The sequence below is a fragment of the Ictidomys tridecemlineatus genome, chromosome 9, assembly GCF_052094955.1.
Source record: "Ictidomys tridecemlineatus isolate mIctTri1 chromosome 9, mIctTri1.hap1, whole genome shotgun sequence".
Taxonomy (NCBI): domain Eukaryota; kingdom Metazoa; phylum Chordata; class Mammalia; order Rodentia; family Sciuridae; genus Ictidomys; species Ictidomys tridecemlineatus.
In genome coordinates this window covers 53148379-53175214 of record NC_135485.1, presented here as the reverse complement: position 1 = coordinate 53175214, position 26836 = coordinate 53148379, and the positions used below count along the sequence as shown (strand labels likewise).

At 38.9% G+C, this 26836-nt stretch overlaps 3 protein-coding genes across 10 annotated transcripts in view; 1 reads left to right on the top strand and 2 right to left on the bottom strand.

Annotated features, from left to right (window-relative positions):
* Rufy3 (RUN and FYVE domain containing 3) overlaps nucleotides 1-10428 on the bottom strand; it is a 75963-nt gene extending 65535 nt beyond the window's left edge. For 4 of the 8 annotated variants that reach the window (XR_013425813.1, XM_078021380.1, XM_078021384.1 and 1 more), the window contains exon 1: nucleotides 9868-10427. Coding sequence is in view for 7 of the 8 variants with exons in the window: in XM_078021380.1 (XP_077877506.1) it covers nucleotides 9868-10222 (355 nt within the window). In the remaining variant the exon portion in view is untranslated. Of the gene's footprint in view, nucleotides 1-9867 lie in introns of all 8 variants that reach the window. The other 4 variants (XM_078021381.1, XM_078021387.1, XM_078021383.1 and 1 more) reach the window with 3 other exon arrangements.
* The window catches only part of LOC144366706 (uncharacterized), a 34375-nt gene continuing 16820 nt past the window's right edge, over nucleotides 9282-26836 (top strand). The window contains exon 1 of the mRNA XM_078021391.1: nucleotides 9282-9517. Within this exon, the coding sequence (XP_077877517.1) occupies nucleotides 9321-9517 (197 nt within the window). The 5' untranslated portion in view covers nucleotides 9282-9320. The remainder of the gene's footprint in view (nucleotides 9518-26836) is intronic.
* Nucleotides 19533-21241, bottom strand: Utp3 (UTP3 small subunit processome component). The gene has a single exon (XM_005333269.4). It carries the CDS (start codon nucleotides 21048-21050, stop codon nucleotides 19602-19604), a length of 1449 nt encoding a protein of 482 aa, XP_005333326.1. The 5' UTR covers nucleotides 21051-21241; the 3' UTR covers nucleotides 19533-19601.

The window sequence follows — 26836 nt, the reverse complement described above, 5'->3', positions numbered from 1 at the left end:
ATATTAGAGATAATTTCTACCTTAAAAAGTTGAACCAAGGAATATCATAAAGGGGAAGATCAGTAGTGTAGAAGTAGGAGATCAAGAGGCAAGAGTGGGGGGATAGGAAAGGGGGGCCAATGCAGAATGAATTCTTAAAATCATGTTATGACACATATAAATATACCACAGGGAATTTCACCTCTATATATAATTAAAAAGAATCAAATATGAAAAAATGAATAAGTAAAAGGAAGACTAGCAGACTAGATGAAGGAGAATGGGGGACTTGAGAGAAGACAGAAGAAAGGGGGAGATCATGAACTGAAATCAAATTCTATGTATGTATGATTTGGACAGGATGAACCTAACTATGTATAACTATAATGCAATAATTAAAAAAAGGAAAATTGAATCTCACCATTATATACAGCTATAATACACCAATAAAAAAAGTAGAGGGGCTAGGGTTGTGGCTCAGCGATAGAGCCCTCGCTTAGCACATGCAAGGCCCTGGGTTCGATCCTCAGCACGCACCACATTAAAATAAAATAAATAAAATAAAGGTATTGTGCCCAACTACAACTAAAAAATAAATATTTTTTAAAAAGTAGAGGAAAAAATGTAAAACTGCTTTTATTGATGAGTAGCAGTAAGCAATGATTTACTTATGTAAAGCTACAGACTACTTCAATGACCCTGAGAAATTTATATTCCTCATACCTCGATTTACTCAGCTGCAAAGTGAAACTAAATAACTAGCTTCACAAAGAGCATATTCTCCATAAGCAACTGTCTATTTTGCATGTTATTTATGCATCTGCTCAAAACAGTACCTACCAAATACCAGACTCCTAACGGATGCTTGTTGGTATAGATGTATAACTCTAAAGTGCTCTAAATTCTTGCAATGGTACTCTCTATTCTCGTTTTACTTTAACTTTGAAAATCAATCCCCAGTTCTATAAAACCACTATATTTAGATCTCAAAACAGGTCATTTCAACACAGAATATATACATAATAGATTCATTCATTTAATACATATAGGAAACGTATGTGTTAATCATTACAGACACAGAACAAGGCAATAGATAAGAAACAATTACAGGTATTTATGAAATTCCTATGTCCTGTTCATACTCGCAACTACTTTATTAAACTGGTGACTTGTGAGTTTCATTCATTCATTTATTTTTAGAAAATAGGGCTTTAGTGAGTAGAACAAGGAACTAGACAGCTGTTGCCTGCAAAGGAAGCTTCAATCTAGGACCAGACTCCTGTTGTGGGAGGGGATGAAGGATCATAGCAGAAGAGCAAGTGTACTCTAGAGGCAGAATGCCCAGGATGTATCCTAGGCCTACCACTTAGAGATTGAACTACCTTACCAAATTACTTTTCTGTGTCCATTTCTTCGCAATGAAATGGAGGCAGAATTAACTTCTTCAGAGTTAGATGAAGTAATGTAAGTAAAATGCTTAGCAAAGTAACTAGTAAGTAAATGTCAGCTTTTATCATTATTATAATAAGTGCTTCTGTCTTTGAGAGTAGAAAACAAAACAAAACAAAAAACCCAACATGAAATGAAGGTCTTTAAGGGATCAGTGTTTATGACTGAGACAGAGGAAAGTCAAAAGGAGATCTGAGTAAAGGGCATACTGTGGTGTTTCTTGGGTTCTGAGGAAGAAAGAAGTATGATGGGTCAGAATTTTACCAAGCATTCACATTAGGTGACCAGATTTCTTAAGTTCTTAAAAAAGATAGCAGAAGCAGAAAAATGTCTGGAGAGTCCCTCAAGAGTTTCTAAATTTAAAAGAACCACACTCTAAGCTAAAACAACTTTTTGCCTTCCATGTGCCTCTTACAGCCTAGTCCTGCTAACCTCTTCTTTTCTACCCATTTCAAGGTTCCCATGACTTTCTTTCAAACCATCTGGCCCCACCATTCCTTCCAACAGATACTGAGTGTCATGTGTGCTTGGTACTGAGTAAGTCTAGAGCTAGGCAGTTACTAAAATGGGCTTTGCCAGGAGGAATACAACCTTGGCCAGCAGTCCTTTAAATTTTAGGTAGACTATGGACTTTTTCACAATTATTCAAATATAGCTAACAGTTTAGGCCATGATCATATTAATAATTATCTTCTCAAGTACCACTGCTTTGTAATTCTAAAAATATTTCCTTTCATAAAGTTTCTTTTCTTTTTTCTTTTTTAGTACTAGGGATTGAACCCAGGGTCTCTGGCATGCTAAACACATTCTCTACTACTGAGCTACACTCTATCCCCCCTCCTATGATTTCAAATTATTTAATACTAATGGTGCATTACTGACTTCTCCAAACAAATCTTAAAACTGAAACATGAGCCACTTTGCACTGTAGGAAGAAGTTTCAATATTAATAAGTCTGGAGTTGTAGCTTAGTGGTAGAGCACTTGCCTAGCATGTGTGAAGCACTGAGTTCAATCCTAAGCACCACATAAAGATAAATAAAATAAAGGTATTGCGCCCATCTACAAGAAAAAAATTAAAAAGATAATAAGGCGTGGATATAAATATAATAGTGTGATATCCCATAAAATTCATTACAATGGAATTCTGTTTAATTATGTTGGCTGTGAGATTGCCTGTTATATATTTATGGAGGGACAGCAATCTTTTAATCAACTCATTTATTTAAGGAATTTTCAAAAATATTATCCAATGGGCTGGGGATATGGCTCAAGCGGTAGTGCGCTTGCCTGGCATGCGTGCGGCCCGGTTCGATCCTCAGCACCACATACAAACAAAGATGTTGTGTCTGCTGAAAAACTAAAAAATAAATATTAAATCCAACAAAGAAAAATCCAGTTAGTTTTGCTATTCATTCATCATCATTGATCTAGACTTTTTGCTACCTATAAGCTACCCCAGAAAAACATGGTCTCTTAAGTTCTTGATAGAATTCCACCCCTTTACTATGCAGATTTCTGTGAAAGTCAAACAAAAAGATGCAAGACAGAATATTGTCAGGTGAATATTTTTTAAAGTCAATACTTGTCTTTTTTTTTTTTTTGGTACTAGGGATTAAATCCAGGAGCTTTAATCCCTAGTACTCCACCCCCAGCCCTATATTTTTATTTTTAGACAGGGTCTCACTAAGTTGCCCAGACTGACCTTGAACTTGGGATCCTCCTGCCTCAGCAGGCAAGTTGCTGGGTTTATAGGTGTATGTTACTGTGTCCAGGTTCCAATACTTGTCTTTTACTCTCTAAAGTTGCTTTCTTTGCCATTTTTCTCTGCTATTCCTTTAGTTAAAGATACTTACCAGCTACCATGAAGAAATAACTAGAGGTAGCACCCAAGTTCCTGGAAGATCTCCTTCACCTATTCCCAAAAAGACATAAATATTTCTCTCCTTTGTTAGCCTATGTCCCTCCCTTATTATTCCTATTCCTTATTTGAAATCCCTCATCCCCTTGGAATTGAGAAGCTGATTTGTGAGCAAATTTCCTCTTCATTCTTTGGCCACTGAATGAACTTAGCCTTTCTTTCTTTCAAACACTTGCCTGTTAGACAATGATTTTTTTGCATGGGATAAGCATATAAACTTGGGTTAGATAACACTGCTATTATTATCTTATCGGTCATTTTTTTTTTAATATTTTATTTTTTAGTTTTCGGCGGATACAACATCTTTGTTTGTATGTGGTGCTGAGGATCCAACCCGGGCCGCATGCATTCCAGGCGATCGCGCTACTGCTTGAGCCACATCCCAAGCCCCCCGGTCATATTTTTTATGGGTAATTGTTTTGGTTACATAACTATAGTAATTTTTTTGTTAAATAATGAAATGTCTTTTAGGATCCTGTAGTACCCAAAATGAAGCTAAGATAGAAAACTCTGTCTATAAGAATGAACCTTGGGGCTAGGGGTGTGGCTCAGTGGTGGAACAACACTTGCCTAGCACATGTGAGGCACTGGGTTAGATACTCAGCAACACATAAATAAATGTATTGTGTCCATCTATTAAAAAAAATTAACCTATGCTTAATAGGAGGAGAGCAGCCCAAAAAAGTCAAGATTCAGAAAGTAAATCTAATATTCTGAAACTGTTGCTCTGCCCATCAGAATATGATTTGATTTTTTTTTTTTTTTGAGAGAGAATTTTTTAATATTTATTTTGTAGTTTTCGGCGGACACAACATCTTTGTTTGTATGTGGTGCTGAGGATAGAACACAGGCCGCACGCATGCCAGGTGAGCTCGCTACCGCTTGAGCCACATCCCCAGCCCATGATTTGATTTTTTGATACTCCCAGGCCAGAAGAGTGGGTAAAACAAAAGCAAGGAGGCAGAAAAGAAGGGGACAAGTTGGTTGGAACACAAACTATGATAGTTTAGGTAGAGAGGTAACAAAAAGAATCAGGAAGGCAAACAGTAGACAGTTTAGTCCCAAGAAAGGAAATTGGAGCAGGATCCAGCTACCCTCAGAGGTTCAAGTGTCCCAGGTCATTTCAGCTGTGTGTGAAAAGGAGTCATATGTACTCAGACACTCTAAAGGGCTAATCTCCAGTTCTCTAGTGGTCATTTATCTATAATTATATATTGTTGGAAGGTGCTACATTTCTAAGGGGTTGTCTCTCTGGTATGGGTGCTTCTATTTGCCATTTGACAAAATTGTATTAATGGGTCAGACAGTGCTTTGCTTTTCAGAGATATTTTTTTTTTTTTTTTTTGTGGTGCTTGGCATTGAACCCAGGGCTTGTGTTTGTGAGGCAGTGACTCTACCAACTGAGCTATATCCCCAGCCCCAGTGTTTTGCTTTCTAAACACAATTGGAAGGGCTGTGTTTAAAAAGAGCTGAAGACTAACAGATTAATGAATAATTGTTAATGAGTAATAATATTATAGACAGAGGCACCAATCTACACTGAACATATCAAGGGACAGTCTTTTAAAAAGGCACAGATCAATTTGTTGTTTCAAGAACTAGCAGTGAAAAAAACAAAACAGGGCTGGGGCTGTAACTCAGTTGGTAGAGCACTTGCCTAGCATGTGTGAGGCACTGGGTTCAGTCCTCAGCACCACATAAAAATAAATAAATAAAATAAAGGTAGTGTGTCTATCTACTATAAAAAATATTTAAAAACAAAACAAAACCACAACTATTAGTATGAAGGTGAACTATACTAGTATGACCTGATCTTTGTTCCCATATCACCCAGCTTGGGCAGGTCATTCCATATTTACAAAATCAAATAAATTTTCATCTTTTGAAAATTAAAAAAAAACATACAGCAGATGAAAGGATCAATGCATCTTCAGCTCCCAACTAGGAATAAAACTTTTTAGAGAACTATTAAGAAATAAAAAAAATAAGAAAGAGTGCTGGGGCCTGGGGCTGAGGCGGAGGCTCAGTGGCAGAGTGCCTGCCTTGCACATGTGAGGCACTGGGTTTGATCCTCAGCACCACATAAAAACAAACAAACAAACAAAAAACATATATATAAAAGAAAGAGAGCTGGGCTTGATGCTGCACACATATAATTCCAAAGACTAAGGAGGCAGAGGCAGGAGGACTGCAAGTTTGAGGCCAGCCTCAGCAACATACAGAGGCCCTAAGCAACTTAGCAAGATCTTGTCTTGAAGTAAAAGATAAAAAAAAGTTGAAAGCAACAGAAATATTCATGGAGGATAAACTACAACAAATATATGAAGAACAAATATATTCTTTATTCTATTTACACACACATAAAACTGTAAACATAAAATTGATTTTCTGCCCTTAAACACATTCCTGGGTTTACATGTAATTTGGCAGTTCTTTCCTCACATTATGGATTCTTCAAGTGCTCTGTGAGAGATAATCAGTTCCTTCAAGAGCCTCATTCTCTGCACTATCCTTGGCACTCTCTGTTAGATTCTTTTTTTTTCCCCCCTTTTTATTCCTTTTCTAGGCCTCCTCCCATCTCAAAACAGCACATACAAATAAGAAAGAAAACTGCTTCTTTGCGAGTGGGACATTTTGTACACTGCTTTAACTGGGAGAGAAAAGATAAGGACAGAGATGTGGGCTATTGCCTTAAACATAAATGTTGGCTGTAGCTTTGAGAGTTGGAAAAATAGCTGTAAATAAAATCTATGAACAGTACAAATGGCAGGAATGCCTCTCCCGTACAACTCTAAGGAGAAGCCATTTTTTGTCCGTACTGTCTATTCACAAGAAGACTTGTAATATTAGAATGGAAAAGGAAGGCATTATAAGTACTGCAGAAGTTGGTGATGTAGCTCAGTGGTAGACTGCTTGCCTAGCATGTGAGGCCGTGAGTTTGATTTACACCACACCACCACCAAAAAAGGTACTGCACCATGGCATGCATATAGCTCCTTTTCAGATGGCTGATGAGAACTGGCTTGGAATTTCATACACCAAGAGGGAATTGGCACCATGAAATACAAACTCATGTGTTTGTGAATACATGAAAAAGTCTGGGAAGCAAACTCAAATTTAGAAACAGGTACCTTCAAAAAGAAACAAGTGGCTAGGGGATGTGTTAAGGCCCATAAAGAGTAAAGTACTTTGTTAAGGTCTACTTTTCTATTTTTTGAAAACAAAACAAACAAACAAAAAAAGCTACATTCCTAGCCTTTGTATTTTTTTTTATTGTAAAACATCTTGTCAATCACAGTAGCCCTATGTGCTACTATTACTCATAATTTTTATGTAATACATTTTAAAAAGGTATGGTAGAGAAGAGAATATGAGTATTTTTTTTTTTTTTTTTTTGAACCCAGGGGTGCTTTGCCACTGGGCTACAGCCTCTGGCCCTTTTTATTTTTTATTTTAGACAGGGTCTTACTAAAATTGCTGAGGTTGGCCTCAAGTGTGCAATCTTCCTGCCTCAGCCTCCTGAACCACTGGCACTATAGACATGTATTACTTTGCCTGGTGAGAATATCAGATTTAAAAATTAGAAAAAAACTGAGCAGACATGCGACACTCAAAGATTCAGAAAAAGACAAAGCACATCAGAAGATTTCTTTCATACTGTATTTATGAAAGCTGATTTTTAAGAACATTGTATCCTACAAAATTTTGTACATGTCATAAACCCTAAAAAGTTTAGGCTACCTCTCTGTACACCTCTTTGTTATGCTTTAGCACTGTCATTTAAAAACAAAGCTTCTAAACTCAAATGTAAACGTTAATTTAAAAAGTTTGAGTATAGTCACAATTTCTGAAGTAAAAAGAGAATACTACTTTACTACCCAGTCTTTCCATGCTGTTATGTATAGTATATTTTTTGGCATATACATCAAGGAGTTCAAAACTGAGTGCTCAGGAAGCAGATCTTAGTTCCCATATTATTTGGTGTTGAGTTTAGGTTTAAGTACTATCCTGTTAATTAAAATGAAGTCTTTCAGGAGGCTGAAGCTGGAGGATTATGAGTTCAAAGCCAGCCTCAGCAACTTAAGGAGGCCCTAAGCAACTCAGTGAAACCCTATCTCAAAATAACATATAAAAGAGCTGGTGATGTGGCTCAGCTCAGTGTTTAAGCACCCCCGGGATCAATTCCTGGTACCAAAAAAAAAAAAAAAAAAAGTCTTTTAAAACTATTTAATCTCAGTTTCTTAAATGAACAGTCAGGAGAATCAGAATTCTGATGGTTAGGTACACTGTAGAAAGCAATACTGCATTGGCTCTAAGGGCAACCAGGAAGTATTTTCATTCACATCTAGAGTATTCATATTTAAGTAGATTTGGGTTTTAAAGTACATAAAAATATCACATACAACTAAAAATTCAAAATTAAAAAAAAACACTTTAAAGTCAATTTTATATTTGAATAAATATGTAACACTAATTTTTTAAATGAATATGAATGTCTTTAGTGACTGGTCTTTAAAGACAGAGGAAATGAGACCTGTGCATTTTTCCAGCAATTTTTCTGAGCACTTACACATCAATGAACTTTCAAAAAAAAAGACCATGAAGAAATTCTAGAACTTTTATATGCTAGCATATCACTCCATACTAGAATATTATAAGCTCAACTAGAATATTATACTCATGAAATTTTAGCTTTAAGTTTTCCATTTACTGATCACCATTACACTTAGGCCCCAATTTCTAACAATACTTAAAAAAATAAAAGTCAACGTTTATCAAAAAGAAAAAAAATCAAATCAAGTAACTGAAATTCAAATATAAACAACTGATACTGGCCAATGGTATCTTGTACATAATCTTTACACAAAAAACTGACAAGAGTGTCATACTATACTGATGTGGTTGATAAGCAAATTACACAGAAATAGAAAACTGTGAAGAGAAGAAAAAGAGTCTGTATTTAAGTACAAAGCAGAAAGCAGATTCCTTAGAAAAATGTTGCCAGTGTTGATTATATTTTTGTTTTTACCTCTTCTGCTATACAGAAAGATTCATTTCTGCTAAGGTGAGACACTCCTATCTGGAGACAGTGCAGACCATTCCAACACTTACACTGCTGTTACTAAGATTTTTAATGGTTCCTCTTGGAATTTGGTTCCTCTTGGAATCCAATTTCCAAGTAAGTAACAAAGTGAAGTAATACTGAACGACCACCGGGTGAATCCAGTAGACTCTCACTGTTAACCTGATAAACCATATCTCAGTTTTGGATCTCTGATGTTTGATTAAAGAGTATGGTCTTGGTAGACCAGGAATCTGGGTCAACTTCATTCCTTCTCTTTGGCTGTTATTGAGGACAAATCATATAATTTATTCTGATCTTCAGTTTCCTCATCTGAAAAGCATCATATTTGGCTCACAGAGACATGTTAACCATGATAATCACAGCACATACACATAAGAAATATTCAGCAAACGCTTAACTTTTCCTAGGGGTTGAAGCAGGAGGCAGAAAAAGCAAAGTCAGACTTTCTTGGCAGTGCTGAGCACTTATAAGGAAAGATCTGGGGGTGGGGGGTGGGGTGGGAGAGAAAGAAAACAGGAACACTCATCCCAAGCAAGGTATCTGACATTTACAGCATATTTTGTAAGCCACATTTTCATACTTTTGAGATTTTGTCTTTTTATGTCAGATTTAACACTCTTGCAAGAATCCTCACATTACCTACTCTAGGGGCCCGCTCATTGCCAGTAGAAATATGCATTTGTTGACTAATTCAGCACCCAAAAGGGTTCCCTGCATTCTGAGGGCTCAAGTGTGACAGTGGCTTTCAAACGTGGAGGCCTCTTCCTGACAAAAGATGAAAAACTGGCAGGTTCCTAAGTAAGCCACACTTTCCCTTCTCATCATCTTCCTCGCGCTTCGGATTTTTCTTCCCTTTCGGGGAGGCGCATCTGTCATATTTACGGGTATGGAGTGTAAGCTCGTGAAAAATTCACTAGAACCGCTGGGGCCGCTGGGGCCTCGGTGGCGCGGCAGCCACACCTACTTGGCTGTAGCTGCGCCGGGAACCTGCGAAAGGCGGGCCAGCACGGCCGCAGGGGCTGTGGGCGCCGCCCCTCCTCGGCTCCACGCGGGAAGGGTGTCCCAATCCACCGGCCGGCGGAGGTAGGAAGCCGGGATGGAGGCTGGTGGGCGGCTAGACGCCCCCGCCCGAGCACGTGGGAGGCTGCGAGGACTAGCGCCCAGCCCCAGAGGGGAGGGAGACCAGGCCGGGCGGGAGCCCTTGGCCTGGGGACACTCGGAGGTAAATAATCCCACGGCAGGACGACAGTCATCCCCGTCTCCCACATCCGGGCGTCCCGGGACAGGACCTCCCGAAGGCCGCCCCTAGCACCCCCGCCTCCCGGCCGGCCTGGCGGAGCAGCAGCGGGAGGCGGAGCTCCATGGGGGCCGGGCCGGCCCTTCCCGGCCGACTGCCCGCTTCCCTGCCGGCGTCCCCATCCCCCGCCACTCACGGTGCTTGCCGCCGCCGCTGCCGCCGCCGCTCGGGTAGCTCAGCAGCAGGAAGGGCAACGGGGAGCCCGGCGACGGCGGGGTCCTCCAGGAGCGCTGCTGCTGCGGCGGCGGACGCGCTGTGAAGCCCGCGCCTCCATCGCCCGGGTAGAGCAGGAAGAAGGGGGCGGCCACCGGCGAGTCGGGCTCGGACTGCCCGGAGGGAGAGACCGGCGGCGGCGGCCCCGCCTCGCCTTCTGGGTCCTCACCCCCCGCGGCAACGCTGCGCAGCTCCTCAGGCCGCTTCTCCCCGCCCCTCTTCGGCTCCTCGCAGCAACTTTCAGCACCGGCGGTGGGCGGCGGCGGAGTCTCAGCCATGCTCTCCTAGCTTCGCCGCCGCCTCGGACTCGCGTCCCAGCCCGGGTAGGAGGCAGAGGGTCACGGCGAGGAGCCGCCGCCCCGTCCCGTCCGCGCCGCCGTCGCCACCTTTCTCCCTGTCCGCGGGCGGGTGCCTGGGCTCCGCCGCTAGGTTCACAGCCCGCCCCGCCGGGTCCGCGCCAGCTGGAGGGACCGCCCCGCCCGACGGCGCGGCCTGCCTACCGGCCGCCTCCAGCCCCTCCCGCCCCTCCCGCCCGGGCCCCCAGCCTGCGACTCGGCTCCCCTAGGGGGCAGCGTCCTCCTCTCCCCACCTTCCGCTTCCCTCCCGATCCTTGGGAGGAGACGGCTTTGGTGCCGATCCTTACGGCACCGTCTTGAGGAGGCCAGATGTGTTTCTCCCTTGGTGCTTAAGGTGGGAGACTAGGCGAGATATCCAGGGGTGTTTATGTGTAACCCCCAACTTGTCGGTAGCACGAAGGCACAAAGAGCTGGGTTTAAGAGGCGACACTGATTTTTTTTTTTTTTTTTTTAAAAGGAGCCTCTTTCTCCTAGGCACTAAATTGTACCATTTACTATCCGTATACTGGAACTTGAACCGTTGATTCACGGTTTTGATTCTTTTGAGCTTTGTATACGATAAACCAGAGAAACGTGTCTTCCAACCAGCTCCCCTTTTTGTTCCTTGTCTGCGTTGTATAGAAATCTTGTGTTTGTTTTGACTTTAATTCCTTAGTTTTCCAGTACTCCGGACGTGCGGGAGAACATTTTAAGCCAAGCAGTTTAGAATTTATATGGCATTTGTCTATTACAGGTCGACAATTTCACTTTCAAAGGGCTTGTGTCATGCTAGCAATTGACCACCGTTGCTTTATTTTGAATATTTAAACCAATCCCAGAAGTAAACAGATTTTTCTCTACGAAAGACTATTTCCAGTTTTCATTTTTCTTTAACCTGGATTCCTAGCTGTTAGCTTTGTGTTTGGGTTGCAAAATGCTGGCACAGACTCCATGTTGACTCATAGTTAAAAATCACTGTTGTGTAACATTTTGCCCACCTGTTTTTCCCTCCTCTTTTCAGTCTTTTCCCTTTGTACACTTCTCTGAAAGGAAAAGTAAACCTTTTTATATCTATCTATATTTTTTATTGTAAATCACTCTTGAATTACCACCAGAGATTATGGTGAGACTTCTAAATACTATTCTTCACCGTTCTTTGAAACAAGAAGCATTTAAAAAGGAAAGGTTTACAAGAAGTTAACTTCGAGCAATCTTTAAAAATTTCTTCTGTAGCTTTTTTCTGGCATTTCCTTGACCTGTTGATCCTAGTCCTACTGCCTTGTTTGAGCAAGTCATTTGCCCTCTTCTCTAAAATGATTATATAACTTGTAGGGATCATGTGAAGGTTAAGTAAGAAATTTAAGTAAGGCTTTTAAAACACTATGTAACATAAGGTTAAATACTTATTTTTAATTATATTTAGCCATTTTGACAAACCAGCATGTAACTTTCAAAAATAAAAAACTGAGTTGGGAAAAAATTCTTTTTCATCATCCTTTGGCATGGAGATTTGTTGCACTTTAATTTTTTGATGAGAGTGAGTCTTAGTTAAAAGACATTTCTTTCAGGAGTTGTGTCTGTTCTCAAAGAGAAAAATGAAAAGATTCTAGACATATGACTTTAATACCTTCCTGAAATGCATCTTTCATTTTGTTTTTGTATTAAGAAATTCCAAAGGGTGTGTGTGTGAATCCCTGCCCCGCTTCCTCCTCCCAGATTGAACTCAGGGCCACTTTATCACTGAGCTACTTCCCCAGCCTGTCTTTCTTTCCTTTTATCTTTTACTTTGAGGCAGGATTTTGCTACTTGCCTGAGGCTGGCTTCAAATTTGTGATCCTCCTGCTTCAACTTCCTGAGTCAATTGGATTACTGGGGTTTGCCACTGTGCAAGGCAGGATCTTTATATTGTTATCAGATTCTTTCCTAAAGATGTTTTGCAGTGTTTCAGTAAAGAGTCTGGAAAGAGTCTATGCTTACCCAATTGTAGGTAAAGGAAAAGAAATCAGAAGCTTCCTGAACTTTTTTTATACCTTTATTTTATTTTTTTATGTGGTGCTGAGGATCCAACCCCCACACGTGGTAGGTGTGCAGTCTACCCCTGAGCCACAACTCCAGCCTCCCCCCCCCCGCCCCCTATTTTTAAACTTTGACTTTATTTATTGTGTGTGGGGTACTGGAGATTGAACCCAGAGGCCCTTTACCACTGAACCACACTCTCACCCCCTTTTTACTTTATTTTTAGACAAGGTCTTGCTAAATTGCCCAGGCTAGTCTAGAACTTGCAATCCTCCTGAGTTGCTGGGATGACAAGCATGTGCCACCACTTTGACTTTAGATGACATACATTTCTGTAGACTTGAAGATTATTGCAACTCTATTTCATCTTCGTATACTTGGCCTTCATGATTTGTCACCATCAGCTTCTTGTCACTGCCTTCCACTCCCCTGCCAGGTTCTTTAGGATCTCTTGAAAATTATTCCTGAGAAAGGCCAATCTAATTAGCCAAGGAGGTCACCAAGTTATAAAATGCTATCTAGACTAAATGCCAGCTTTATCCTTTCTTGTTAAGCCAAGATATTTACAGAGGTGTAGATATATACTGTGGAATTTTGCAGTGTTTTGTTTTTTGTGCCTCTCTTGTTTAAAAATGGTTCTATTGTCATTGGCAGTGTGATGAATACAAAAAAATCAACTGAACTACTAGTTTAAAATTTATAGGCAAGACTAAACTTTTCTTTCAAGGTGATAGTACTCCAAGTTCCTAATTTCTTATGCATTTAGGTTTTAGTCAATAATATAATCACAGCTCTGCATTAGTGTTAGTGACGTAAAGGGCTGATTCAGCTGCTACACACATTTAAGAAAGCCAGGATTTTAAAAAAAGGCTAAACATGTTGTTCCTTCTTGAAAATGCAGAGAACATCTTCCTGTATATTTTATAGTGACAAAATCCAAGCATAATAACTGAGAATCAAGCTCTTAATTTTCTTGTGGAAAAAAAGCAGGGAGTGCCTTTTTAACTGCAGTTTTAGTTACCCATGTTTAGTTTTTAAACATCCTTTGGTGATCTTTAGAATATATCAAAAACCTTTTAGAGATCAATGTCATGGATAATAATATGTTTTTAGTATAAGCTACTTAATGCTGTGAATCAAAAGATACCACTTGAGAAGGGTAGATTTACTTTTTTCATTATAAGAATAATTATGATGATGAGATAATGGTTTCCTTGAATCTTTTGAGAGTATGGTACTTGGGAAAAGTCTTATTTGAAAACAAGGCACTCAATTTAAGAATTTGGGTGAAAGTTGGGCATGGTGGCCCAGACCTGTAATCCCAGTGGCTCTGGAGGCTGTCTCAAAAAATAAAAAGGGCTGGGGATGTGGCTCAGTGGTTAAGCGCCTTTGAGTTCAATCCCTGGTACCAAAACACATGCTCCCCAAATCCTCAAAACTTAAATTAATTTTAATAAATGTAGTTTACTTATATCAGTTAAAACAATGCCTCAAATGTGAAAACTGTTTGAGTCCACTGTACTTCTGAATTACTAAATTTTGATGACTCATTAACTTATTTTTCTAAAACATGAATTAGCCAGTTGTACTTCCTGTTTATTGTACTCTTAAGAAATAAAAGCAATATATTTAATTCGATCAACTAATGGCAGTTTTCTCTGGGTGGTAGAAACATGGATGTATTTTTCTATTTTTCATCTTTACAAGCAGTCTAAAATGGATGTTACTTTTATATTAGAAAATGTGTTGAAATACTATTTTTTTTTTTGTACCAGGGATTGAACTGAGGGGCACTCGACAACAGAGCCACATCCCCAGCCCTATCTTTGTATTTTATTTAGAGACAGGGGCTCACTGAGTTGCTTAGCACTTCGCATTTTGCTTGCGATTCACCTGAGCCTCCCCAGCCGATGGGATTACAGATGTGTGCCAGGGCACCCAGCTGAAATGCTATTTTGATTAATAAATAATTATATCTTTAATGAAGATTTACCAACAGGAAGGCTGTGTTCCTTGGGTATTAAGAGGCCCAAACCCATAGGAGTTTGTGTCTATTTAATGTTTAATATTTTAATAACGTCGCTGAAGTCATCTGGTTGGTTGCTTTTACTTTCCTTCTAATGACTTCATCTATTTTGTTTCAATTCTTATGCTCTCCAGATTTCTATCAAATATCCCTTTGTTCTCTCTGCTTTGTTCTTTGCTTGCTAATATTATTGCAAAAGACTCAGCTGGTTCCTGCCTCTAGTTTAGTGGACCTTTATTTATTTATAAGCCGTGCTGAGAAAAACCCAGAGCCTCACACATGCTAGGCAAGCCACAACAACCCCAGCCCTTCTGCCTCTAGTTTTAATGCATCCTAGTTCCCTTCCCTACAGCAGCTATTAGGGGTAGTATAATTTACTTTTCTGAAGATTGACCAATACGTTGTACCATTTCTCAAAAATCTTGGTTGGTTTCTCCTTATCTGGGATACAATATAAACTCCTTAACCACCTAGGAGGATTTTCGTCATCTAACCCCTAGCTTTCCAGTGTTATCTTCCTACCTTGCTTTACTTCTGTAGCTGTTGGCTAAAACTTTGTTTGGCATTCCCCTATTGCCATAGCCACTTTTTCATTCTTCCTGCCAAGATTCTGCTTGAATATATCGTGAAACTTTCTTCATTCTCCCTACATGCTTCTTTTTGAGGTTCCAATAGCATCTTATTTAAGCAGTTAATTGCTTTAATTATAATAGGCCTATCTTCTCCATTTTACAGTGTACAAACGTATTCCTCTAAGTAGTTCCCAGTCCTCCTTCATTTTTCAAATGCCTAAGATCCTATCCAAGTTCTTTGATTCCGTCTGTGGCCATCTGGGGAAGTTTTATTTTTATTTGACTTAAATTTTCTTTTATATTCAATGTGGTGTAAAATATGGCTAAAAAGATCACTTAATAAAATTTTGTTGTCATTTAATTTGAATAATTCCTTCTTCTACCCATAGAAAAAATAATATTCCCTGAGTGTAAGGTTTTCTAAGGTTCATGGACTCTTGGCTTCAGGAAGTCCAGAAACCTACTGACATGGAATGTAAAATGTTGATTAGACCCATCCTATGGCTCTGGTGGTGTAGGGACATTATTTTCAGCAGACTCTAAAAATCAGTGTGCCTTTCCCAGTGTTTACTACAGACCATTTGGATCAGAATCTTGTACAGTGCCTGTTAAAATTAAGAAATTCCTGGACCTCACACTAGGCCTGCTGAATCAAGAATGTGAGATAGGGCATAAGAATCTGTATTTTATTTTGGGGTACTGGAGATTTAACCCAGGGGAGCTTTACCAGTGAGCTAAATTCCCAGCTCTTCTTAATTTTTTGGTTCGATGGGGTCTCTTGCCAAGTTGCTGATGCTGGCCTCAAACTTGAGATCCTTCTGTCTCAGCCTCCTAGGTTGCTGGCATTACAGGTGTGCTCCATCATGCCTGTCCTTAGAAACCTGCATTTTAAATTTACCAACTGATTCTTGGGCATTCTAAATTAGATTATGGTAGACTCAAGGAGAAATTAACTCAAAGTAGTTTTTAAAAAATGGATTAATAGTAACTAATTACATATTACCTTCCAAGTGCTTTTCTAAATATGTTATATGGATTAACTACTTAAATGAACATAAAGATCATGTTATTCAGAGTGAGGAAATGGCAGAGAGATTAATAAGTACATCAAAGACACATGACAAACGATGAAACTAGAGAAGCAAAAGTGCGAACTCAGTCTGACTCCAGAGAACAAGCTTCTAATTGCTACCCTACCTGTGTCTTTCTAAAGGCAAAACATTTTACTAGTTTCTGTCAGTTTTTGTTTCATAGTTTAACAAATGTTGATTCTTATATTTACTGTTATTGAAAGCTTCACTTTTTCAAGGATAGCTTAAAGAATCAAGAAAATATATCACCTGGAAAACAAAGCTAAAGTAACAACAACAAATGGGGATGAGTATCTGAAAAAATTATATAATTTATACCAGAAAAAAATCAGCTTTCATGATTTAAAATTTTAATTAAATCCTGCGTTTGGGGGGGATCATCTATTCAATGTTCATCATTGTGATCCCTGACATGTATACTGTTTCATCTTTCCTAAATTGGTATTGGGCATTGAACCCTAGGGCACTTGCCTTCTACTGAGCTATATCTCCTATCCTTTTTTAAAGAATTTTCAATGACAGTTCCCAAGGCTATTGTCAAACTTGGAAACCTCCTGCCTCAACCTCCCAAATTGCCCAGCTGTAAGCTAATTTTAGCCTTAAGATTACAAAAGGTAACTTTCTAGTTCTCCAAACATTACTATTAGGTAGTTTTTAGGTTAATAAAATTTATTTCTATACAAAAGGAGCATGCTTATTTAACTTCTTATAAAGAATATTGTTAAGAAACCAGTTTAGAAAAAACTAGTCCAAAACCAATCAGCTGGTTAACAATAGAGTAAGGTGCTGGATCACTAATTTGACATTTTTGTCTAATATTTCCCATAGCTGTCCGTATTTTAACATGCTATCATAAAACCAGGTTGTGGGCTGAGAATGTGGCTCAGTGGTAGTGTTTGCCTAGAATGCATGAGTCCCAGGATTCAACCCCAGTACCACCCCAACCAACCAAACAGGTTGTGCTTTATATTGACACTCATTACTGTGAAAAATGACCACCACACTGTAGCAATTTATTATTCATACCTCAGAATAGTACTCAAGTCAGGGATGCTGGTCCCTGAAATCTCAGCGACAGCTAAGACAAGAGGTTTGCAAGTTCAAGGCCAGCCTCAGTGCAAAAGTGCTGGGGATGAAGCTCAGTGGTAAAGCACTGCTGGGTTCAAGCCCCTATACTGGAAAAATGAAAACAGAATAGTCCTCAGCACTTCTCAGTGTTGTTGTTTTTTTTAATTTTTAAAAAATTTTTTAGTTGTAGTTGGACACAACACTTTTGTTTTATTTATTTTTATGTGGTGCTGAGAATTGAACCCAAGGCCTCACACAGGCTAGGTGAGGGCTCTACCGCTAAGCCACAGCCCCACCCCCATTTCAGTGTTCTTTAAATGTATTTTTTTTTTTTTTTTAAATATTGGGGATTGAACCCAGGGTCACTACATCCTAAAACCCATTTTTAAATTTTTGAGACAGGGTCTCACTAAGTTGCTCAGGGTCTTGCTATGTTAGTGAGGCTGTCTTTGGATTTGTGATCCTCCTGCCTGGCTACTTTAAATGTTAAAAATTCTGGAGATGTAAATACTAAACCCAGCAATTACATTTTGTGTTTATAATATAGGATACATAGCACCATCTACATCCTGTCTATTCCAGAATGAATTATTTATAAAGTGTTGTTAAATGTCAGGTTTAATTTTTTCCACTTTCCTAAATCAGAGATTTTTATTCCTTTAAAAACATTTTGTTCTTAACCATTCTTTCAGTCTTTCAACTTCATGTCCTTTTTTTGGCCCTGTCCCAGATTTTCTAAATCTAGTATTCCTTACACAATACTCCCCTCATTTCTCCCAAAACTTCAGGTGTTAACTTTTTTACTGAGAAGCTAACACTTTTTGTGTGATTACTATGTAATAGATATTGTTCTAAGTGCTTGACATAATTAATCCTCATAATAACCTCCACAAAATAAGTACTGTTATTACTCAGATTTTAGATGGAAAAAACTGAGGAACAGATACCAACTAACTTACCCAAAAAGTCACAGGTACTAGTGATGGAGCTGGCTTAGGAATTTGAGTAGTCTTAACTATAGTCTGCCCTTACTATTCATCTGAGTTCAGTTAACTCAAAATTCTCCTGGTGGCTGGGGATGTAGCTCAGTTGATATACGTTAGACAAACTATACAGACAGCCTAGTCTGGACCAGTCTACAAAAAAAAAAAAAAAAAAAAAAACCCAACAAGAAACTACAAAAATCTCCCTGGTGAGTTAACTCCAAACCTGTATGCCCGTGTTTTCTACTTTAGCAGAAAAGAAGTATTGGATTAGGCTTTGAAGTCAGAAAGGCTGGGTTGAAACCCTGTGACTGTGTAACCTTGAGAAAATTAATATTCCTCATCTCCAAATGTGAATAATACAATTTATCACATCAGACTGTTGAGGAGTAGGGAAATAAGTACAAATAAGGTGTTCAGAAAAGTACCTTAGTCAGTAGTAAGTGTTACGGTTATTTTTAACTTATCTCATTATAAGACAAATAAGAAAATAAACTGGCATGTTACCCTGAGGAAGCAGCTGTAAACCAGAGGTTGAGAACAAATGCTCAGCTTAAGTTGGTTTGGGTTCACATCGGTATCCTTTAGAAAGCTGACTTAGAATTTCAGCATATTCATCTGTGATACTGAGAGAATAGTACTACTTAAGGATTAGATGAGGTGATACACAACTGTTACTTGGCAAGTGTTTACTATAGATCCACGCTACATCCCTAACATAATGTTTAATGAATAAACAGTGGCAGTGATAATGCTTTTTTGTGCTTCCCTTCAATATATTCTCATTTTCTTCCCAGGTATCATCCTGAGTATTTTTAGGTGCACTAACAATATTTTTCAATTATGAAGATCAGAATAACTATAAATAAAATTGTAACTTTTTTGCCACTTAAAGCCATCACTTACCTACTAGCAATCATAACAAATTTTCAGTAAAGGGAATATGAATATTAACAGCAACCACTGTACATTACCACCACAAAAAAAGGGGGAAAATGGAACTTTTGCCTTATTTACCACATGAAAGACTACTAGAAAGTATTCACAAATTGCTATAATTTAGGTATATCTTTTTCTACTTTTAGCTAAAATTCTTTATTCCCATGCTTTTACCACAGAATGTGCAAAATTCAGTTTAACCTTAAACCCACATATTAATAAGAATCCTACTCAAGAACTGTAGATGGGTAAAGGAAATATACACCAGAACTATTTTATAGGTTATGTTACAAATAAGTTGTGTGAAAAGTTACATAAATAAGTTTCAGTAAAGTTCCACAATCAGCTGGGAAATTTTCTTAGGCTAATACCTGACAAAATATTGGAGAACTTTTTTCAACAATATCTTTCCCCAAGCATCTTCATACTGCTCCCTCAGTTCCTTAGTAAGACTTTAATGTAAATCAAACAGCATATAAATTAATCAATAACTCAGGCAAAATATCCCTGTTGACAAACATTTTTGAAAGATTATATGGTATACATAAATACAATCACTTCAGTTAAAACAAAAATTTATTGATCTAAAATTACTACCAAAAACCTTATGTAAGTTCAGGAAAAACTTTACTTAAGCTTAATGCTCTTTTTAACTCCTGCGCGAATGCCAGATAATTCACCACTATAGCGTTGCTCTTCTTTACGAACTTCTCGAACCTGGCCTCTTCTTCGAATTTTGGCTCTTCTGAACTTCTCCCTATGTTTCACTCTGGGGTTGCGATCAATTTTCTTTCTTCTAGGTGTAAGTCCCCTATTTTTGGCAATCTGGTAGGTAATGGCTCTCTTTACATTTTGATCTTCCAGAGCCTGTTCTTCAATGCTATTTTCTTCTATCTTTCTCTTCAACTTTTGCCTGTCATCCATTTCTTTGTAGAATTTCAGTGCATTTTCTTCATCAGTATCAGAACCATCAGAGAGATCTATAGCTGAAGCAGCAGAAGCCTCTGAAACAGACTTTGGCTTGGCCTTGGTGAATTTTGCTTTTGCATTCAGTTCTTTCTTTAAAGCATCACCTTTGAGTAGATGACGAATTTCAGAGGACAGCCTCTGATCCACAACTGACAGTTTGTTGATTAGATTTCTGTAGGTGACAAGCCTTTCTATGACAGGATGTCCATGTGCAGGGGCTCTTCTAGCTTTTAGGATCAAATAAAAACTGATGTTGGAACAATAGTTCAGGTAGAGGTTATACTTGATTCTCAGATATTTGCTTCCTTTTCCGGGTGGAATAATCCGTTGTTCCACCAACTGTAACAATGGCTCCAGCTCATCCTTCATTTCTGTCAACTTGACTTTCAGGTCTTCTATTAGTTCCAAGAGCTCTGGTGATTCCTTTCGCAACATCTTCAGCTTCTCTTTCACTGAAACTTTAGCCAAATCTTTCACGACCCGTGTCTCAGCCTCATCTACCTGAGGCACTGGTTTTGCAAAGGCCTCCACCCAGGCAACTCCAAAATCATCCTCTTGTAGGGCCTGGGCTAGACGCCGCTGAATTACCTTTGCCTCCTCCTCCTCCTCTCTTTCCTCTTCCTCTACTTCTTGTTGACTCTGCCGACCCCGGGATTTGGAACCATAGTCTGTGTCATAGTATAGTTTTTTCCTCTGACCCCACGACAAACTGGGATCCACGGAAGCCTCATTTTCACTCTGCACGGAGCTTCCACTACCATCACCATCATCATCATCATCATCACCATCATCATCATCACCATCGTCATCATCATTTTCCTCATCCCCCTCACTCTCTCCATCTTCGTCGTCAGTGTCTAAGGCCAGCACCTCCTCCTCATCATCACCGTCCTCCTCATCCCCACTCTCAACCTCGCTCCAGCGCTTGGCCAGGGCTGCCCCAGATCGTGCCTCATGAAAATCATCTACCTGATCCTGGTAGTAGCTGGAGTCTCCAGGTGAGGGTGGCGATCCTAAATCTTCATTTTCATACGCGGTGGTGCCACTTGCCTTGGCTTGCACAGCTGCCCATTTGGACGCTCCCCGCCGCCGGGATCTCCCAACCATGGCTCTCCCTCGGCTTAACGTTCTGCAGCGACACCGGGATTTCGGCCACTCTGGCCTCGGCACACGAGCCACACGTTCTAGCAGCAAGCAGCTTTAAACCGCCGCGGGCCTCTTACCACGCGACTTTACGAACGTCCAGATCGGCTGCTGGAGTTCTCACTTCCTTCCGGTCCCAGGATGCTCTCCGCGTGGCGTGTCAACTAGGACTTCCGGTCTGTCCAGTAAGCCTAGTCACATTGATAGCACTTTCCTTTTCGCGGTGTCCTCTTAATGCCAGTTGATTCCGGCGAATTAAAATCTTTCCGTGTAGGAACAACATGTTGAGGAAATTCCGTTCCGCAGAGCCCTTTCCGGAGATTTCCGTACTTTCTCTCTCAAGCCTGGGCGTGGCTGGGGAGGGAGGGTTCTGAATCGTGACAGCTCCATGAGGCGAGTTCGCACGGCCAGTAAAGGGCGCTGTTCTCCCACGTCCAGGACCGGCGTATTCCTGAGCACCACAGCCTGAGGCAGCGGCGCCAAAGGGCTACTGAATCCTCATGGCCGTGTCGCCGCGAGAGCGAAGGCTGGTGATCTCCTCTGGGCTGAGCTCATCTTGCGTCTCCCTGCCCGCAGGTCTCACTGCCCCACTCCCTAAGGATTTGAAAATCCTAGGTGACCTAAGGGGTGACGGTGGGAGTCAAGCACCGCTATAGGGCTTAACTCTTCCTGAGGAACTCCGGTGGGTTCCCGGGGTCTATTCTTTTATTTAGGGGAAAAGGCATTTCCTTGAGCTGGAAAAACATGAACATGGTCGTCCGAGATGCTTGGGAAATCATATTCTAACCTTCAGGGGCAGACTGTATTTATTAAAGAATAGATCCCTTATTGTTTAGAGTGGAATTGTAACATTTAGTGAAAGTGCATAGAGTGAGGCTTTTTCAACGTAAAGCGTCAAAGGCATGCCGGCCAGCATATCTAGCAATGAAAAAACAGTGGTGACTAAAGCAGATGTTGTTCCCGCTCTTGGGGTCTGGTAGGGGACTCACATTCATCGACGAATCATAGAGAACATTATGATTGGGGTATGTACTGTGAATACATAAGCACACATTCCTGTGTTAGCCAGAGTTCAACACTAAAAACTCAATATAGTGTTTATGTCCCTGTACTTACCAGCCACATTTAAAAGGATTTGACATTTGTGCCCAAATTGGGGGAATTTTAGCTATATTCGCCTTTTTGATCTCTTCTTCAGTTGTTTTTCTCTCAAGTTCCTCAATAGCACTGGGTGGATCTCTATGATTAGATTTCAATGCTAGTTCAATGCTTGGCACAAAATAGGTTTTCAGTTAACAAGTAAGTATTAAAATAACAGTATTTGATTACCTATTTTAGGTGCTATATAAAGCTGAGTGAATGAATGATAAGTGCACACAACTATAAACATGTCTAAAGGAGATAACCTGAGCTAGAACGGATTCAGGAATGATTAATTTTTTTTAAGAGAGAGGGAGGGGGGAGAGAGAGAATTTTAATATTTATTTTTTAGTTATCGGCGGACGCAACATCTTTTTTTGTATGTGGTGCTGAGGATCGAAATGGGCCGCACCATGCCAGGCGAGCACGCTACCGCTTGAGCCACATCCCCAGCCCTGGAATGATTAATTTTGACTTTAATTTTATACATGTGGAAACAGAGTCTTGGCAAGAATACATAAGGAAATCCAACACAGAAACCAGAGACAGATCCTACACCAGACTTTCCTTTGCCTCTTTACATAAGTGAGTGAAAGTGTAGGTAAGTCTATGTTCTTTTCCAGAGGGTAGATTTTGCTGGTGGATGATAAAACCCCAGGAGCACAGATTAAAGTATTTTGAAGAAGGTGATAATAAGGGAAGAAATAGTCAAAATGGTCTTCAGAAGTATTGTCAGGGCTAGAGATACAAAAGAATTGCCTTGCAATTTAATGTTTAAGTTTACAGACATTGCATATGATGGGTTCAAAATTAATAATACCTTCACATGTTTTGGAAGCTGAACTTCTGGTGACATACTATTTCTTTGCAGAAAGTATAGTGTCATTAGAAAAACAATACAAAATTTTAGAAAAGGGACATTTAGAATTAATGTTTTAAAATTGCTTAATGGTGTCTTCAGCATTCTTAAAACTGTATAAGATTTTACAAAATACAGTTTAATGAATAGAAAATGTGAATAGAAATGTACATGACATACTTTTAAAAATTTCTTTTGGCAGTGGGATAGAACTCAGGGCACTTTACCATGGAGTTACATCCCCAACCCTTATTTTTTTTTTAAATTTATTTTGAAACAGGGTCTGGCTAAGTTAATGAGGTTGGCTTCAAACTTGTTATCCTTCTGTGTCAGTCTCCAGAGCTGCTGGGATTACTGGTGCATGCCACCATGTTGGGCTATGAAGTTAATTTTTGAATGTTAAGTTTTAATTTTTATCATTCAGCATATATTAACTACTTACTATTTGTAGCACAATATATTACTGTAGTATGTCCAAAACCAAATTAGTTACAGAGCATTTAATGAAGTAGAAAGAAGACATGGCCTCAAAGAGCACCCCAAGTGTGGTTGGTTTCAATCCCCAGTACTAAAACAAGGTAGAAACGAAAACACATATACAGCCAGGCATGATGAAGCATGCCTGTAATCCCAGTGGCTGGGGAGGCTGAGGCAGGAGAGTTGCAAATTTAAAACCAGACACAGTAATTTACCGAGGCCCTAAGCAACTTAGGGAGACCCTGTCTCAAAATAAAAAATAAAAAGGGATGGGGATGTGGCTCAGTTGTTTAGTGCTCCTGGGTTCAATCTCCAGTACCAAAAAACAAACTATCACAAAAAAATCCCAATAACAAACATATACAGATTACTAAAATAGGGCAGGGTGTGTCTTAAACCCAATGCTATAAGAAACTTCTAGGTTGTTACTTAGGGAATATTGCTTAAAGAATGTTGCATCTAAACTAGGATTATAATTATATACTTGCTCTAAATATGTAAATTTTTCTTATACCTAAATATTATTTTATTTAGTCACATAAAAGAAATACCAATTGCTCTGTTCATTTTTATGCAAATTATTTAAGAATGTATAGTCATATTTGGATCAGAATACACATATTATTATATATAAGTTGGAAACTATTTTGAACATTTTAAATGGGAATGATCATATTGCTCTAATATTATTTAGTTAGTTTACACTAAGTTTTATATTTCCTATCTAAATAACAGAGTTTCAATATTTAATGAATGTTCAGAAAGTGTTATATTCTAATAGTCTTACTTTTAATAAAGAATAGCTTAGAAATCAGTTCTTCAGTTCTAGCAGTTCTGTTGTACTTTTCCTAAGTCTAATATGAGAATTATTGAACACTTAGGTAAAGAATTTTTGTTGTTGAAAATTTGTATTTTTGAATAGATGGGTTTATGGCTTTATGATATAAGCCTATGACAATTAAAAAGAAAAACACTGAGTCTCCATAGAAAATGAATAAATACTGATTAACATTTGACAGTTAGCTCTTATATGTGTGTGTGTGTGTGTGTGTGTGTGTGTGTATATAATGTTTTTTGTTTTTTTTTTTGGTACTGGGATTGAATTCAGGGTCACTTGACTACTCAGCCACATCCCTAGTCCTATTTTGTATTTTATTTAGAGATAGGGTCTCACTGAGTTGCTTAGTGCCTTGCCATTGCTGAGGGTAGCTTTGAATTCACAATCTTCCTGTCTCAGCCTCTGAGCTGCTGGGATTACAGGCATGCACCATTGAGCCTAATTTAGCTATTATATTTGTGGCATCTACAATTTGTCATTAACTTGAATGATTATTTTTATGATGTGTGACTCAGGAGTTAGCAATAATGGAGACCAACAAATTTCCTTTTTGTCTTACTCTAAGCCATTTAAGGTATTGTCTTATTGTGAAAGATAGGATTCTATGAATTACACATAATGTGATACTTGGGTACTTCCCTAAGGACATGTATCCTGGGTGTTGAAAGCATTCCACCAGATTTGTTTAAATTGATCTGTATTTCTTCCTGGACTATTGAAACAATAATATTGTTAGCTAACATTAAGAGTAGTTATAACATGCGAAGTTCTGTCATAAAGTCTTTATAGTTAACCTGTGGAAGAAGTACTATTATAATCTCTAATTTGTACCTGAAGAAATGGAGGCACATAGAACTTAAATGATGTGGTGACACTGGTTAAGTGGTAGAAGTAGATTTGAACCCACACAGTACCAGGCATGGTAGTAGGAGAATAGTAAGTTCATGCCCAGCCTCAGCAACTTAGTGAGGACCTGTCTTAAAAATAGAGACCTTCAGTGATACACAAAATTATAAGAGGTTATGAGGGGCAAGGGGGTGGGGGGAAAAAAAGGGGAGAGAATTGAACAACAGCAGAGGAGGTAGAGAGGGAAGATGGGAGGGGAGGGGGGATAGTAGGGGATAGGAAAGGTAGCAGAATACAACAGTCACTAATATGCCATTATGTAAAAATGTGAGTATGTAACAGAAGTGAGTCTGTATTATGTATTTGGGGAGTTCAAAACCCAATTGAGTCGAATGTATGAAAGATGATATGTCTTGAGCTCTGTAATGTTTTGAACAATCAATAAAAAAAATAATAATAATAAAAATAAAAAAGTACTGGAGATATAGCTTATTAGTAAAAGTGCCATTGCTTTAAATCTCCAGTACTAAAACAAACACACTAGTATTAGCTCTAGAATCCATGCTCTTCTATAATTACTGTTCTGTATTGGCTTTCAAATATTCCCTTATTAGGTCTCCTAATTTTTAGTGTCTGTGCTATATTTGATTCAGTATTTTCCTAGTATCAGTATCAGAAGTTCCAGTATTTTCCATTTCTGTCAACTCCATACCCTTGTTCAAAAACATTCAGTAACTCTCATTTCATATCAAGATAAAATTCACAGCAAACATGGCCTTCCTAAAATCTTGTCCCACAACATCCTTTTCATCCATACCTTTCATTAATTCCCTAAGAAAACCTTTCATACTAACCTAACTACTCTACTTCTCTACTCTCCAAACATTGTAATTTACTTCTTTATCACTTTATTCATTTTTTGACATTTAGTAGTGATCTGTGTCAGATATTTATAAATTATTACAGATAATGTTTTGGTTTAGAATTCTCATTCATGTCTATTTATAAGGGGGTCTTTATTAGAATGTTTGAAAAGTTTTTTTTTTTTTGATGGTAGGAATTTGGAGATAATCTGGATGACCATCCCTGGAAGAGTAGTTCAGTAAAATGTCAAAGATGAACAATATGGATTTTAGGAGCACAGGATGACCATGGTTTTGATTTGCCCTGGACAGCCCTTTAAAACTGTTATTCCAGTGTAATTATTGAGAGCACCTTTTACTTTTATGGTTCAGATGATAAATTTTATGGTCATTTACCATAAAAGTAACATACAATTTTATGGTCATTTTACTATCCTACTTATGGTCTTAACCACTCAGTAATTGGAAGCAGTGGGTTGTATATCCACATGGCAATATAAATGTGCTAAGGGCAAAAAATAAAAAATAGTATGTTATATGTAATAGGATGCCATTCACATAAAATAAACATGCAACACTATAATAATATGCATTTTATGATAACATATACAAAGTAATATAAACACAAAAGAACAATTGCTTAAGGAGGGGCAAAGAATGGTATGAGGAGTGAATTATCAGAAGGAATCGAAGAGGAACATTTCATGGACCAGTAATGATAATGTGT

Coding starts and splice junctions, on each gene's coding strand:
- Utp3 (XM_005333269.4), bottom strand. CDS start 21,050: ATGGTTGGGAGATCCCGGCGGCGGGGAGCGTCCAAATGGGCAGCTGTG.